The sequence below is a fragment of the Falco rusticolus genome, chromosome 8 (genome assembly GCF_015220075.1).
Source record: "Falco rusticolus isolate bFalRus1 chromosome 8, bFalRus1.pri, whole genome shotgun sequence".
NCBI classification, from domain to species: domain Eukaryota; kingdom Metazoa; phylum Chordata; class Aves; order Falconiformes; family Falconidae; genus Falco; species Falco rusticolus.
Window position 1 is genome coordinate 348729 of NC_051194.1, and position 13201 is coordinate 361929.

At 46.8% G+C, this 13201-nt stretch overlaps 1 protein-coding gene across 2 annotated transcripts in view; it reads right to left on the bottom strand.

Moving 5' to 3' along the window:
- Positions 1-7423: 7423 nt before the first annotated feature.
- Positions 7424-13201, bottom strand: part of NR3C1 (nuclear receptor subfamily 3 group C member 1) — a 74202-nt gene continuing 68424 nt past the window's right edge. For both annotated transcript variants that reach the window (XM_037396414.1, XM_037396415.1), the window contains exon 9: positions 7424-12966. In XM_037396414.1, coding sequence (XP_037252311.1) covers positions 12814-12966 — 153 coding nt within the window. In that variant the 3' untranslated portion in view covers positions 7424-12813. The remainder of the gene's footprint in view (positions 12967-13201) is intronic.

The following is a 13201-nucleotide window of genomic DNA, read 5'->3' on the forward strand; positions in this document are numbered from 1 at the left end:
AAGGCAGGGAAGATGATGTGCACGTGGGAGTGCTGGTGGAGTTTAAATGAACCCATTTCCATAGGGGGATTTTTGGGTCTTTGCCAACATGTGGCACATCTCCCCAGGAACCCTTCCCTGCACCGTACCCAGGTCCAGCCAGTTCCCCTAGACAATGAGATAATCAAATATCTGCAAATTGATCAGAGCTTTTGTTAACAACCGCCTGTGAGTTAAGAACAGAGAAGAAAAAATGGGCATGAACAAGGCATCACACATGAGCACCAGAACAGCTGGATTGTGAATCGGAGCAAGGACAGACCCCCTGCTGTGAGCATCTTCATGGCACAGGGGTTCGGTGCCCAGCCGGCCCCCTCTGCTCTGCTCAGTTTTAATCCCTGCTTCCACGTCTGATGAGACCCTGCTCCAGGGCACGGGGATGCTCTGCCCAGGTGGGAGAGGTGGCAGGGCCGCTCTGGTGCTGGCTGTGGCTGGCATGGTCACCACCGCCTTCGTACCAGACAGGGCTCCGTGGCGTGCCTAGTGCCCCCCACCCTGGAGCACATGGCACGCCGGGGTATGTGTGTGTGTCTCGCTACAGCTGCAGCAGACTCAGAAAGTATTAAAAGAATGAGAAGCAAGGTCTCCTGTTAACCACAGCAAAAGGGTAGCTTAATGCAGAACTTGTTGGGAGAGGTGAGGTTCAAGAGCCAACTGCTGGAGCCCTGCCCCAGCACAAGTCCGTATTGCTAGTGCTGGAGCGCCGGCAGCATCCCTGGCTGGTTCCTGGTCATCAGGCAGCCAGCAAAAAGGTTCTCTCACCCGGCCTGGAGAAGTGCCGCTCGCTCTGGGGTGGCCGGAGGTGCCCAGGGCTGCCCAGGGGTGTTGGGGCCAGTGGGGCCGATGACCTGCGGTGGCCCCACAGCCTGGCCAGCCGGGACCTGCTGCTGCTGGTGCAGCAAGTGGTTGCAGGTTTTGGTTTTAACTCGTATTTCCAGCTGCTGTTGGAGCAACTCTTGTGCAAACAAGCTTATTCTAATGTTGTTTACCTATGGCTCACTCCTGAGGGAGGACTACCATTCTGGACAGCAGCCAGGGCAGGGCTGTTGCAGCAGAGCGAGCTGCGCTGTGCTGTGCCACACTGTGCCGTGCCAGCCTGTCACCCTCAGCTGGAGCCCAGGGTGGTGGCAGCTCTGCCTGGGGCCGGGTGGCGGAGAGGGGCTGGGGGGCGTGCCAGGGCAGCCACCCTTAGCCCTGGCTGCCAGAGCTCCCCGTCAGGCATAGGAGAGGGATGAAAAAACTATGCCTGTTTGATGTAGAGCTGCCTCTCATTTCCTCCTCAGATAAGAGTTTGTAAATATTTTGCATGTGCCTTTTTAAAGCTTACGCATTTTGCTGTAGTCAGAATCTATAATATTTCTTGGACAGGGAAACACATGTGCTGCCTCTGGCGTGCATCTTTGTTGGTTTTTTGTTGTTTTGTTGTTTTTTTCTTTCAATTTGGTTTTGGTGGGATTTTTGTTAAATAAATGTCACTCTGTGTTGGCCTGGTACCTGAAATGCCTGCTCCTCCGAAACACCCAGGGACGGCCCTCCAGCCACAATAAGGAGAACCAATTAAATCACAAGATCATAATTGCTCCTCTGTTTATTATTTATTTCCCCAGCAACAATGATATATTTAGACAAACAGCTTTGAGCTTTTTCAGACCCATTATGCTCAGCAAATCCCAGCAGCCGCCAGTGCTGGCCGTGGCGGGGGGACACCGAGGGGTGCTGGCACTGTGAGACCCCCAGGTCCCAGTGGGGATCCCTGGCCCGGCAGCCCCTCGCCTGGAGTGGGGCAGGTATGGACCCGGGTGGGGGTGTGGGTGGGCGAGGGCCTGATGCACACCTGGGAAGAAGCATCTCCACAAAAGCGGGTGGGTGTGAAAGCAACATCCATCGGGTTTCTTTTGGCTTGCCAAGCGTTGGGTTGGATTTTTTTATCTTTTTGGTAGTTACACCGGTTTGAACCTTGTGGAAAAGCACTTTTTTTGTTTCTGGTGGGAACATGTGCAGTTCTGCTACAACTCAGCTATGGAAGTACTGTCTGCAAGCCAAAAAGGATTAAAAAAAGAGAACAGGGTAGGAGAGAAATGAGGAATTAAAAAATGCTGGGGTTTGATTTAGGATTGCTTCTTGCAGAAGCATAACCATGGGCACAGTGGGGCCGGTGGCCAAGGCAGGTACCCGAGGAGGGATAGTGGGCTCAGCCCACTGGGATCTGGTGGCAGTGATGTGTTTTTGCCTGCAGACCTCCTGTTCTGTGGTGGACACAGAGTGTGTGTGCACTGGGTGCAGATCGGACACAGCTGCGATTAAAGTGTGACAGATGGCTTGGTAATTTGAAAAACACAAGTTGACCGTTTGTAGAGCAGCATTAATGACACCGCCTATAAGGAGACACGGCAACAGCACTGTACTCCTGGCAAGGGAAAAATATTTGTCAAACTATTTGTTAATATTATTTAGGTAGCTAATATTACTTAATCGCTTATTGGACAAATATGGTTTCAGAGCTCCTAGTTCCCTTGGCAGCCTCTGTTTTTCCAAGTTCATGACTTTATCAGTGACTTCATCCCAGTCCATCTCACTGGGACAGTCCATGTCCCATATCCCCAGCCTTGTGCAGGCAGCGGCCAGGGCGGTCATGGCTGCACAGGTGCACTGCTCCTGGGGGGCAGGGAAGCCCTTCCATGCCTATGGCCTCAAAGCACTGGCAGCCCTGAGTCCTGCAGGTAAAGCACTTGCCTGATGCTTGCTCTGTGGTCCTGGTGCCCTCCTGAAGACACCCGTGGCTCCCTGCACATCATCAGCGCTGTGCAGGCAGCAGTGCCGGTGCTCTGGGAGTGGGATGGAGCTGGGGTAAGCTCTGTCCTCCCTCTCGGTGGGTACAGCCACCCAGGGCATCCCACACAGCTCCCCCAGGCCCAGCTGGAGTCAGAGGACTGTGCCTGGCTGGGATGGAGCAGGCAGCTTCCCGCAGCAGCCAGGGCACTGGGGTTTGAAGGACTCTGTACCTTGCACACAGTCTCATTAGCTGCCAGGCCAATTAGCACCCACTCCCATGGGATGCCTCAGGCAAACCTGGAGCCTGGGGAGTGGCCTTTCCTTGGGGCAGCCCATCGATGGGCTGGCTGCTCAGCAGGGCTTTCATGTGACCGCAGAGCTTCTCTGGGTTTTACCCTTCTTTTTGCTCCTCTGCTGAAATGAAGGTTGTTCTGGAGGTGTTTGACCACCCATCCGAGTGTTACCATACCTTGCTGGAGCTGCTCTTTGGCTGAGCTGCACAAAGCCAGCCGCTATGTCCCTTCCCAAGGCCATCACACTGCTGCTCACCAGCACCATGCACACCCTGCTTCATGCTGCTTTACTGTCAGCATTTGATTCTGAGTGGGGCTGCTTTCGTTTTAGTGCCTGCTTGCAGTCACCTGCAAATTCATGCAGCACGTTCTATTAAGGTAATTAATTAGAAAGGCATGCCTAGCAACTGCATACAGCATTCACCTGGGGCTCACTGTGGGTGTCTCACAGCCAGGCAGTGGCTGTTCCCACTAGGAGGACAGTCTCTAGGTGGGGGCTGGGGTGGCTGTGAGATGTGAGCCAACAGGCATGGGGCTGCAGTGGGGCACAGTCCATCTACCAAACCCTAAACCCCTACAGAGAGCTCTGATGAGATGTATGTAATGTAATCTGTATATACGCTGCATAAAACATTGAAGATATTAATATTATTCTTTAGTAATAAATATTTTATATACACACACGCACTGAGCAAGCAGGAATGCAAGCTATGGGGTGTGACCAGCAAGAGGATGGAGTGCAAGCACTGCACAGGAGATGTCACGGGTACCTGCCCTTTATCTTCATGGCCTCCCTCCTCTGTGTCCCATCCTGTCCCAGGCAGTGACCAGGGATGCTGTCCTGCAATGGCAGCAGTATGATGCGGAGGGGCTTCTTGCCATTGTTTGGCATGGTTAATGCTCAGCTGGATTTTGCTGCATTATTCATAACGACTGGGATTCAACATAACGACTGGGATTCAATTCATGGTGCCTTAGGCCAGCGTTTGTTTTTCCCCCCTTCCTCCTCCCTCCTGCAAATACTGTCAGGGCTGAGGTACAGGCACAAGTGTGCGCAGCTGGGCTCTGGCACTGCTCGCTGCTGCAGGGTGATGCCCAGCACCAGGGTGTAGTGGGAGGTACAGCCCCCACGGTCCCTGCACAGCTCCGCCACCCAGGAGTGGGGACCAGCTGCGCAACGGTCATGGGATAAATACATGTATAGCTGTGACGAGAGAGATATATATAATGTGCACGCATATATTTGTGTGTGTGAAAGCCTTGTGACTGCGGAGCACTGACTCTGTCCGTGCCCTCCCCCAGACACCATCTGTGAGCAAACAGGACTTCTCACAGTTACTGGAATTTGTCTTGACTAAAGAAAAAGGGACCAGGATGCTGCGTGGCCAGGGGAAAGCCAGGCACTGCTGAGTGCTGGATGCAGCCTGGCCTCCTTCACTGAAAAGAAGAGAATGAAAAGAAGATGGGGGGAGGGGGAAGGGGAGGAAAATGAAAGGAAGGAGTTAAAAATAAAGAAAGAAGGAAAAAAGTCTTGACAAGGATTTAGAAATGATGCCCTGGCCTTGCTGTGCCTTGCAAGGGGGCACTGGGGCAGCTGAGCTGGCACATCCCCAGCGCTGCGTGGCTGTCACTGGCGATGCTGCCGAGTGGGAGTTTGCCAGCCTCGTGGGCAGGAGCCCACCCCGCTGCCACTCGTGGCCCCCAGGGCTTTGCCCAGGGCAGCATGTGGCCAGGGGCAAGCGGTGGCTGTGTGGTGGGACCAGCACCCCCATGGCAGCCCAGTGCCCAGCCTGCTCGCACTCCTTCTCAAAAGAAACATCCCACTTGAGCCCAAGTATAAAAAACCTTCCAGCAAGTGTTAGGAATGGGGAGGATAAAAAAAAAAAAAAAAAAAGAGAAAAAAAGCAGGCATGGATTTTCTGAGCTGCCGGAGGGAGCAGCAGCAGCGTTTGGCTTCAGGCTGGGAGGGGATCCAAGCCCCCACCCCACCCAGCTCCTCCTGCAGCCACAGCCCCGGCTGCTGAAAGCTGGCTCCCAGACATGCCCACTCCAATTAACTGGGCACAATGGGTCACTTTTTCAGCATGTATCACATCAAGCAGAAAGTATAACCCCTGTCCTATTGCATTAACAACGCAATTAGTGGCCATATTAGATGCTGCATCAGCAGTTTTCCCCTCAATCTTTTCATGTGGTTTGATCTTGGATCAACAGAGCCTATAATTAGAAGGATTCCACTTACTTGTTATTTTTTAAACTTAAAGTTCCCTGTTGTGACCTCAGAGAATATCCTTAATTATGCCTTGGAGCTGTGCCAAGCCTATGATGTATTGAATAACAGTATTTACCGCTGCCACCACTCCTCTGGTTTTGCTTCAGAGCAAGTTTTTGTCAGCTCTTCCCTGGGCTTGGGCATTTGAGATCAATGAACCTCTGATCCCCTTCAGAGCATTTCTCTAGTTACCGCTCCTCTGGTCACACTTTGACAAGTCGAATAGTCACACTGCTTTATTTTAAAATGTATTTACATTTTTTTCTTTTGAAATGTACATGTGCTATATATGATATTTTCAGGTCCACCAATAAATGAAATAGCCAGTAGCCTGGTAAGGACACATGCTGGACCTGGCGCGCATCCCCGTGGAGCCCGGTGGCTGGCAGCGGTGCCGGGTGAGCCCGCTGGCTCCTGCGGCCCCGGGGCTCGGCATGGCGGCAGGGGGGAGCCAGGCAGGGCTGGGCCTGTGGGCAGGCTGGTCTCCAGGAGCCCACAGCATCAGAGAGAGCCCCAAGCATGGTCAGACATGACGAGCCACTTCTCCTGGCAAGGAGTCACTGTCCTGCAGGCCACTAAGTCGTTCAAGCTTCAGTTGTCACCTCCCAGGACCGAAGAGACCCAGGGCAGAGCTGGCCTCGGGGCAGCGGGTGTGACCAGAGGGTTGCTGGAGCCAGCCTGGGCATGGAGACAGCCTGAGGGGCCAGCGCACTGGGACCAGCGGGCCGAGGCACTGGGGCAGCCTGGGAGCCCCAGGGGCCTCGTCCTGGGCTGCTGGGAGCACCGGGCTCCTTGGGGCAGGGCAGGGCAAGCGGTGGGAGCCTGAGGACCAGCACAGAGCTGCTCGCTGGTTCCAGGGGACAGGGCACAGGTCCCAGCAGAAACAGGCATCCCTAGGATGGGGGCAGCTGGATCTAAAGGAGGCAGCAATGACTAAATCTTGGGTTTATGGACTGGAAACAGTTGGGATCCCTACGGCAGCTCTGCAGGACCCGAGCCCAAGGGCCCTCCAAGGCCAGTCCCCCCGCGGGCGCTCGGCAGGACCAGCGCAGGGAGGCCCCGGAGCTCGCTGCAGGAGCACTAGCAGCTGCGCTGCCACGGAGGAGCCTTTGCTGTGAAATCCCAGCGCTGGTGCCTTACATAGCAAAACCGTCCCTGCGTCAGGAGCACTGAGCGAACACACTGAGGCGGGGGAATGGCCAAGGATAAACCAGCATGTTGTGGACTGTACCAGAGGCAAACACGACCGGAGTGCTCAAGCTGGGAAATCTTAAATGGCAAAACTGTAAAAATGGCATTTAATGGCATCCTTTCCTAACCAGTTTGACAGTCCATCACTTTATTGGGACAGGGTGAACAAAATAAAAATCACAAATTTCAGTCTCATGCTGGGTTTCATCCAGACGTCCCAGAAGATGAAGACAGAGCCCAAGACCTGCTGGCAGGTGAGAGGAGGGCTGCCCATCTCCCTGAAGCTCAGAGAACCGTGTCCCCTTCAGACATGCTCCATGCAGCAGCTGTCATCATGGGAAGGGAACACAGGAGTATGCTTGGGGAGATGCAAAAACCCTACAGCACAATGGATTCTGTCTTTGTACCACTTATTTTACAGATACTTTTGATGTAAATAATTTTGTAAATTCAACAGGACAAACTGGATTTCGGGTGGAACGTGAAGACATCTCGTAAAGGATGCATTCTGCCACGAAGGGTACTGGAGACTGTGAGCTGGTGCTATAGCCATAAAACAGTTACTTTATCTTAGTATCTGGTGTATCTCCTTAAAGCATCATCTCATAATTGTTAGACGAATAAACTCAGTTACCATAAATACTGTTCCTGTAGTGCCTCTGACCCCAATCTACAGCCATCTAGCCTGGAAATTACCAAAGTGAAATTTATGTAAGTCTTTGTTTTAATTGCAAACAACTAAAAGAAATCACTCCCTGCTGGGAAGCTGGCGTTTCATGTTGCCATTAAATAAGATTTTATTACAGCACAATCTCACACTGCTATTCAATGGGGGTAAAGGCATCAACTATGTTAATGAAAAAAAATCAGCAGTTTTATTTACTGGTAATTTGAAGATACATTGCTTTTTAAAAACTCAGTCACATGGCAGGAAAGGAACTTTATGACAGCGGATTTTGTTCTGGGGCCACAAGACTTTCTGAATACCAAGTGCAGCGTCTTTACCACCATCCACAGCTGAACAGACATTTTCCAGTGCTGCTGACTTAGGAAATACTTTTTCACACGTCTGGTTGCTATTGGGAAGTTATGACCTTGTGAAGCAGGGTGCCGTCATGCTGGCCCAAGGGCAGCTGGACCCCTCAGACTGGATTCCCACAGCCAGGCAGCCCTTCCTGGGATCAGTGTCACAACCCTGTGCCCCCAGACCCACTTCCTGGCCCCTCTGCCCAGGTCAGGGAAGCACACTGCACAGACACATCACATGATCACCCCCCACCCCCCCAAACAACCCAACCCAACCCCCTGGAGCAAACCCACTACTGTAAGCATCCCACCCCCAACAGGAGGGTTCAAAGGCAACGGGAGCGGGGACACCCCAGGGGCAGAGCACCGTGCCCCACACCGCTGCCATCCTGTCACTGTGCGGTTTTCAGCCACTCCACCAGCTGAAATCCCAGCTAAAGAGATGCAAAGGCAGACACGCACAGCAAGCATGGAGATTTACCAGGTGAGCACCCGGTGCCTTGCATTGTATTTTGTTTTCCTTCTATTACTAACATTTTAGTGTCCAGTACTTGCCTTGTAAGGAGCTTTTACCAACATTCTGAAAAGCATCAAGTAAGTTATTTGCAGTAACAAAATAAATTTTCGATCAATTCTAATTTTTTTTTCTAAATACACTTTGTGCTGTTTTTCTCAGTTTAGTTGTCCTGACAGCTTTACTCCTGTCTGTTTGGTATGTGTGCATTTGCACAGACCTGCTTTTGATTTGATTAGAAAATTATGGTACTGATTCCCCTCTAGAAAATGGATGCTATGAATGCAATGACAAAACTGGCAAGGTTTGGGAAATGCAAGTAGTGATTTTCTATGAAATTCTTAATCTGAACTTAATTATCAGAAATTCTCCCCCTTTAGAACTATGGCAGCAATTAGCTTTAGCATAAATAATTTTTGAGTATGAGCTGAATAATACAAACAACAGAAATGAGCTCAGCTGTCAGAACCAAGCCTCTCCGAGCACACAGCAAAAACTCTACAAAAGCATTTTGGGGCCATTTAATGAAAAAAGCAGAATTTTATTATATGGTTTCTGTCCATTATTTGGCATTGCTGTAAATGGCTCACATTTACTGCAACTTCTGTACAGATGTGTGGCTTTGTATTACCAGAACAGCAAATTTAAATGAAAAAATAAATGTTCAACAATTCCACACAAGCTTTTACAGTCCAACATTTCACTGAGTAGGTGAAAACTACAGACTTGTTACTACAGAATTATTCAGCATGAATAAAAAACTACAACTTTTATTTTTAAACAGGAGTCACGGGTTTAATTTTTTATGCTGTTTAAAATTACTGTGATAAAAATAATGATTTTTTAATAATGCCATACACCGGTATGATATAGGATTTGTCCCCAGTATATATCTTTTGTTTAATATACAAAATAGAATAATGACACATTGCTGACTCTATGCTGTTATGCGAATTAGTTTGGAGGTGGGGATATTTTCATACACACAGCCTTTCATCAGAAAGCGAGTGCCTCTTGCTGGTTTAGAGGACCTAATCCTTTCCTGAAAATTTGGTTCCTATGTAACATTGATGGCTTGGCAACACCTGGTTGCAGACTGGACTAAGGATAGAGCTTGACTAGTATGTAATACACACAATCTCTTAAGAAACTCACTCTAAGGTATGACCCTGAAGTCCTCACTCGCTGAAGTTTGACTATGGGAAACAGGATTTTGCTGTCTTTCATCCAGGCACTTCCTCCTGTTTTCTACCTTTTTCCTGCAAAAATGGCGAGGTCGTTTTTCGGCTTCAATGGGCACCTACTCCCAGCCCCCTCCCTCCTCTGCCAGCTGCAAAGCTCCTCCGTTTCTGTCGCTGGGGGCGATGCCCAGGCTGTGTGAGACTGGCAGCAGCTCCTGCTCCATCCCCGCTCCCTGGCTTCTCCTACATAAGGCCATCGCTAGCATTTGTCGTGTGCAAGTCCCACCACACAGCACGTGCGTGTCCTGAGCTGCTGGCGGCGGCCGTCCCTCGGTCAGATGCATGCACTTTGTGATAAGGCACTGAAGAGACGAAGTCAGAATTCTCCCTGCTTTATCCAGAGTGCAGATACTACCCACTGCTACAAGGACTACGGATACACAGGACATGGACTTCTCACTGCTTACTAAAGTACTACGTATTTTTAATAATGAAGTTTAAAACTTAACAGCACATACAGGGTGATTGCTTTCTTCTAACATCACAGCTTCCTTTTTTTTTTTTCCTTAAATCCATAAACTAAAAACGAATATACAGGCATATAGACAAAAAGGGGGTAGAGTGCCTCTCTTCTCCTACATTATGAGTTCTCTCAAGATGGTGATAATTTGCTCGTGTTCACTGTAGTTAACTTTCCTGGTGGCAAAAAAAAAGTTTTGTATCTCTGTGTATACAAATGCACAAATGTTTGCACGTGTGCATACATGCACACACACTCGTTCTTTCATACAAGCTCAAATTGAGGTATCTGGGGATGTAATTCTTAAAAACAATTCTCTGAAGTAAAACCAGTTTTCCTTTTAACTGAAGAGCCCACCTGAAAGCAAAGTGCATGAAACTCCTATCTGTATCTCAAATGGGTCGCGTGAATATTTTCATCGAGTTGGGCTGAAAATTGTAATTAAAATACTGAACTTTACGTTAACTGTTACAAAATGTACATATTCTTTACAGATCAAAGAGAAGAGAATGCTTACTTTTTTTTAATTAAAGATGATATTTTACTCCAAAGTACTGAATATAGTATCTTTTTTAATAGGTATAACGTTCAAAAAGAGATTTAAGAAAGGATGAAAATTTAGTTTCCTATTTCACTTGGAAACAAACTTTTGCTGAACAATAGAAATGTGTTAGTGTATTGTGAACAACCTATGCTCTATATTTACATATTGCTGGTACCTGTATGTGTATTATTGCCAAATTTTTCAAGCTGTTTTTGCTGTGGTATGTGAGGCTGTATATGAAATTAACCCCGTATGTTCAGAGGTGGATGTATGCATGCATACACACGCATCTTTCCGGCTTACATTTTTTGCAGCGGAGGTCTGATTTAGCGATTAATCGTGAATGGTAACTAACCATACAGATAGGAGTATTCCACCCAAACGCCAACTCGAATTTTTACACAGTGATTTGATAAACATAAAGTCAACCCTAAAAACATCTACAGAACATAGGTTTTCCTTTCTAGACAGAGTACTTCTTTGGATACAAAACACCGATGCCTTCAGTACTACCTCCAGACAAACCACAACTTGTACGAGTTACCATTCAGCATATTTGTGACCCCTACAAAAAATATAATTACATGTATCATGATAAAGCAATCTGTCATCTAAAAATCATCCTTATTATACACTATACAAGCTATTTTACAATCATTTAATAAATTGCTTTTAAAGCTGCAGTAGCCCTTCCCTTCTTTTCTTGGATCAGCGAATATACCGATTATACATATTTGAAACTATAACTAAATATAAAAATATATTAGGTTTTTTATTTTATCAGATGATCTTTCTCATTTCTATTACACAAATAATCTGGCCACTTTAAGTAAAAATCAAATTTTTAGAGTGGCTTAGTAAATATTTAAATTTTGTGATACAGAAAATTGTTAAGGTGCACATAGAAAAGGCTACTACAGCTTCTAAACGTTTTAAAATATAGTTATCAATGGCAACAAGGAGAAATTCACAAGACCTATGGTAATTTTATGGCACACTAGTAATTCAGTATGAAGGGATGCAGCCTTACAAAGACAGAAAGTCTGACGTACAACTCTAAGACCACAATATCAGTAGCGGAGCCTTCCTGCTCTCCAGGAAAGAGGATGAACCAGTCAGTGACAGGTGTTGTGAAAATGGGTCTCTAACCACAGGAGTTTGGAGCCTGGATATCCAGAGTTACGGTCAGCTGGTGCAGCTGCTCTGCTTTACTGCCTGCATGACGGTAAACATTTCACTGAAGAGATTTCTAGATTCGATACAGGAAAACAGAACAAAACCAGACCACTGGGAATAATTACACGTCTGCCTCTTCAGTCAATGGTATTTTTCCATATATATACTTGTACGATGATAGATTTAAGTGTATAGAAAATGTGAGTTTCTCCACATAGAAGTAAACTTTTCTTAAGCTATGCATATTTTCCTGAAAATTTCCTGATGGGCAGTCAGGACTGATCTTCTTGGCATCAATGCAGCCCATGACTCTTATAGTTATGGCTGTTGCATTTTATGCAAAAATCAGGCTTTTTTTTTTCCCCCCCCAATATATAAAATAACCTGCTCATTTACATCCAGTTAGGATTGGGTTAACTTTCTATGAATCTGCATATCCAACACTTTTTGCACATATACCAAAAGTATTTGTTTCATTTGCCTCTATCTAAATTAGATTTGAGTGTTCTCCCACCCACCCTGGACCTTAAAAAAAGGCCAATTTTTTATGGTCACTTTGACAGTTGAAAGTTATTAGGTTAGAAAAGCCCATCCCATTTTCACATGAATATACTCAAGGATTAATGTCTAGAGGTCATTTAGGAAAGCTACAAGCTGCCCCACCTTAAAAAACCAGCTGTACAATAGGCATCTTGAAGTATTACAAAAAAATTATGTAAGAAAAAATGAACAAGCCTAGTTCACGGTATATAAAGTTAAAGGAAATTGCTAAAACCAGACAGTAATAGCTATAAAAGGCACAACTTCCCTTTTCTGATATACACTTGTAAACTTTCTTAAGGTTACATGCATAAACCAAAATGCTACCTTAACTTTAAAAAAAAATATCCAAAACACTTTACTAAAAAAAACAAAAAAAAAAGCCTAGAAAATTGTCTCCAGCCAACTGCAGAAATTAATTAGCAGAAAGTTTGTAACACAGCCTCAGATCTTGTCACCGGTGGTTTCGATGCATCCATGGATGTTGCACGAGGGGAGAGAGAGAATTTCTGACAAATAAGATTTATTTTCCTTTCCTTTCTCTCCAATAATTTACCAAATGTGAGAAATACGCTGCTTCTATAGCCTAAATCTTGGCCCTCTGTAAACCACATGTAGTGCATAATTACAAAAGAAACACCGCTGCAAGGACAAAATTAACAAGTTCTGTCGTTTGTTTTTTTTCTTTACAAAAAACCCCTATCATTTGACGTTTTCTTAAGGCAACCCTTTTGTATTAAGGCAGTCACTTTTGATGAAATAAGAGCTTCTTGATATTTCCATTTGAATATTTTGGTATCTGATTGCTGATGATTTCTGCCAACATTTCTGGGAATTCAATACTCATGGATTTATCCAAAAATGTCTGGAAGCAAAAGCTCAGAAGATTTTCAACCACCTACAAGTGACAAAGCAAAGAATTACTTTCACACGAACACATGCAGAAGAACTATAAACCTACACTCTTCCTTCCTTCCCAACTCCTGCACGTGCTGCCAGCCACCTACCACCAGCACACCTCACACCCTGCTCAGATAATACTTGCAACTCAGGGCAGACATGCACTATTACCCTCATTTTAATTAGTAAGTCTTGTAAATGGAATTCTAAAGTAAGACAAGTGAACAGATCCT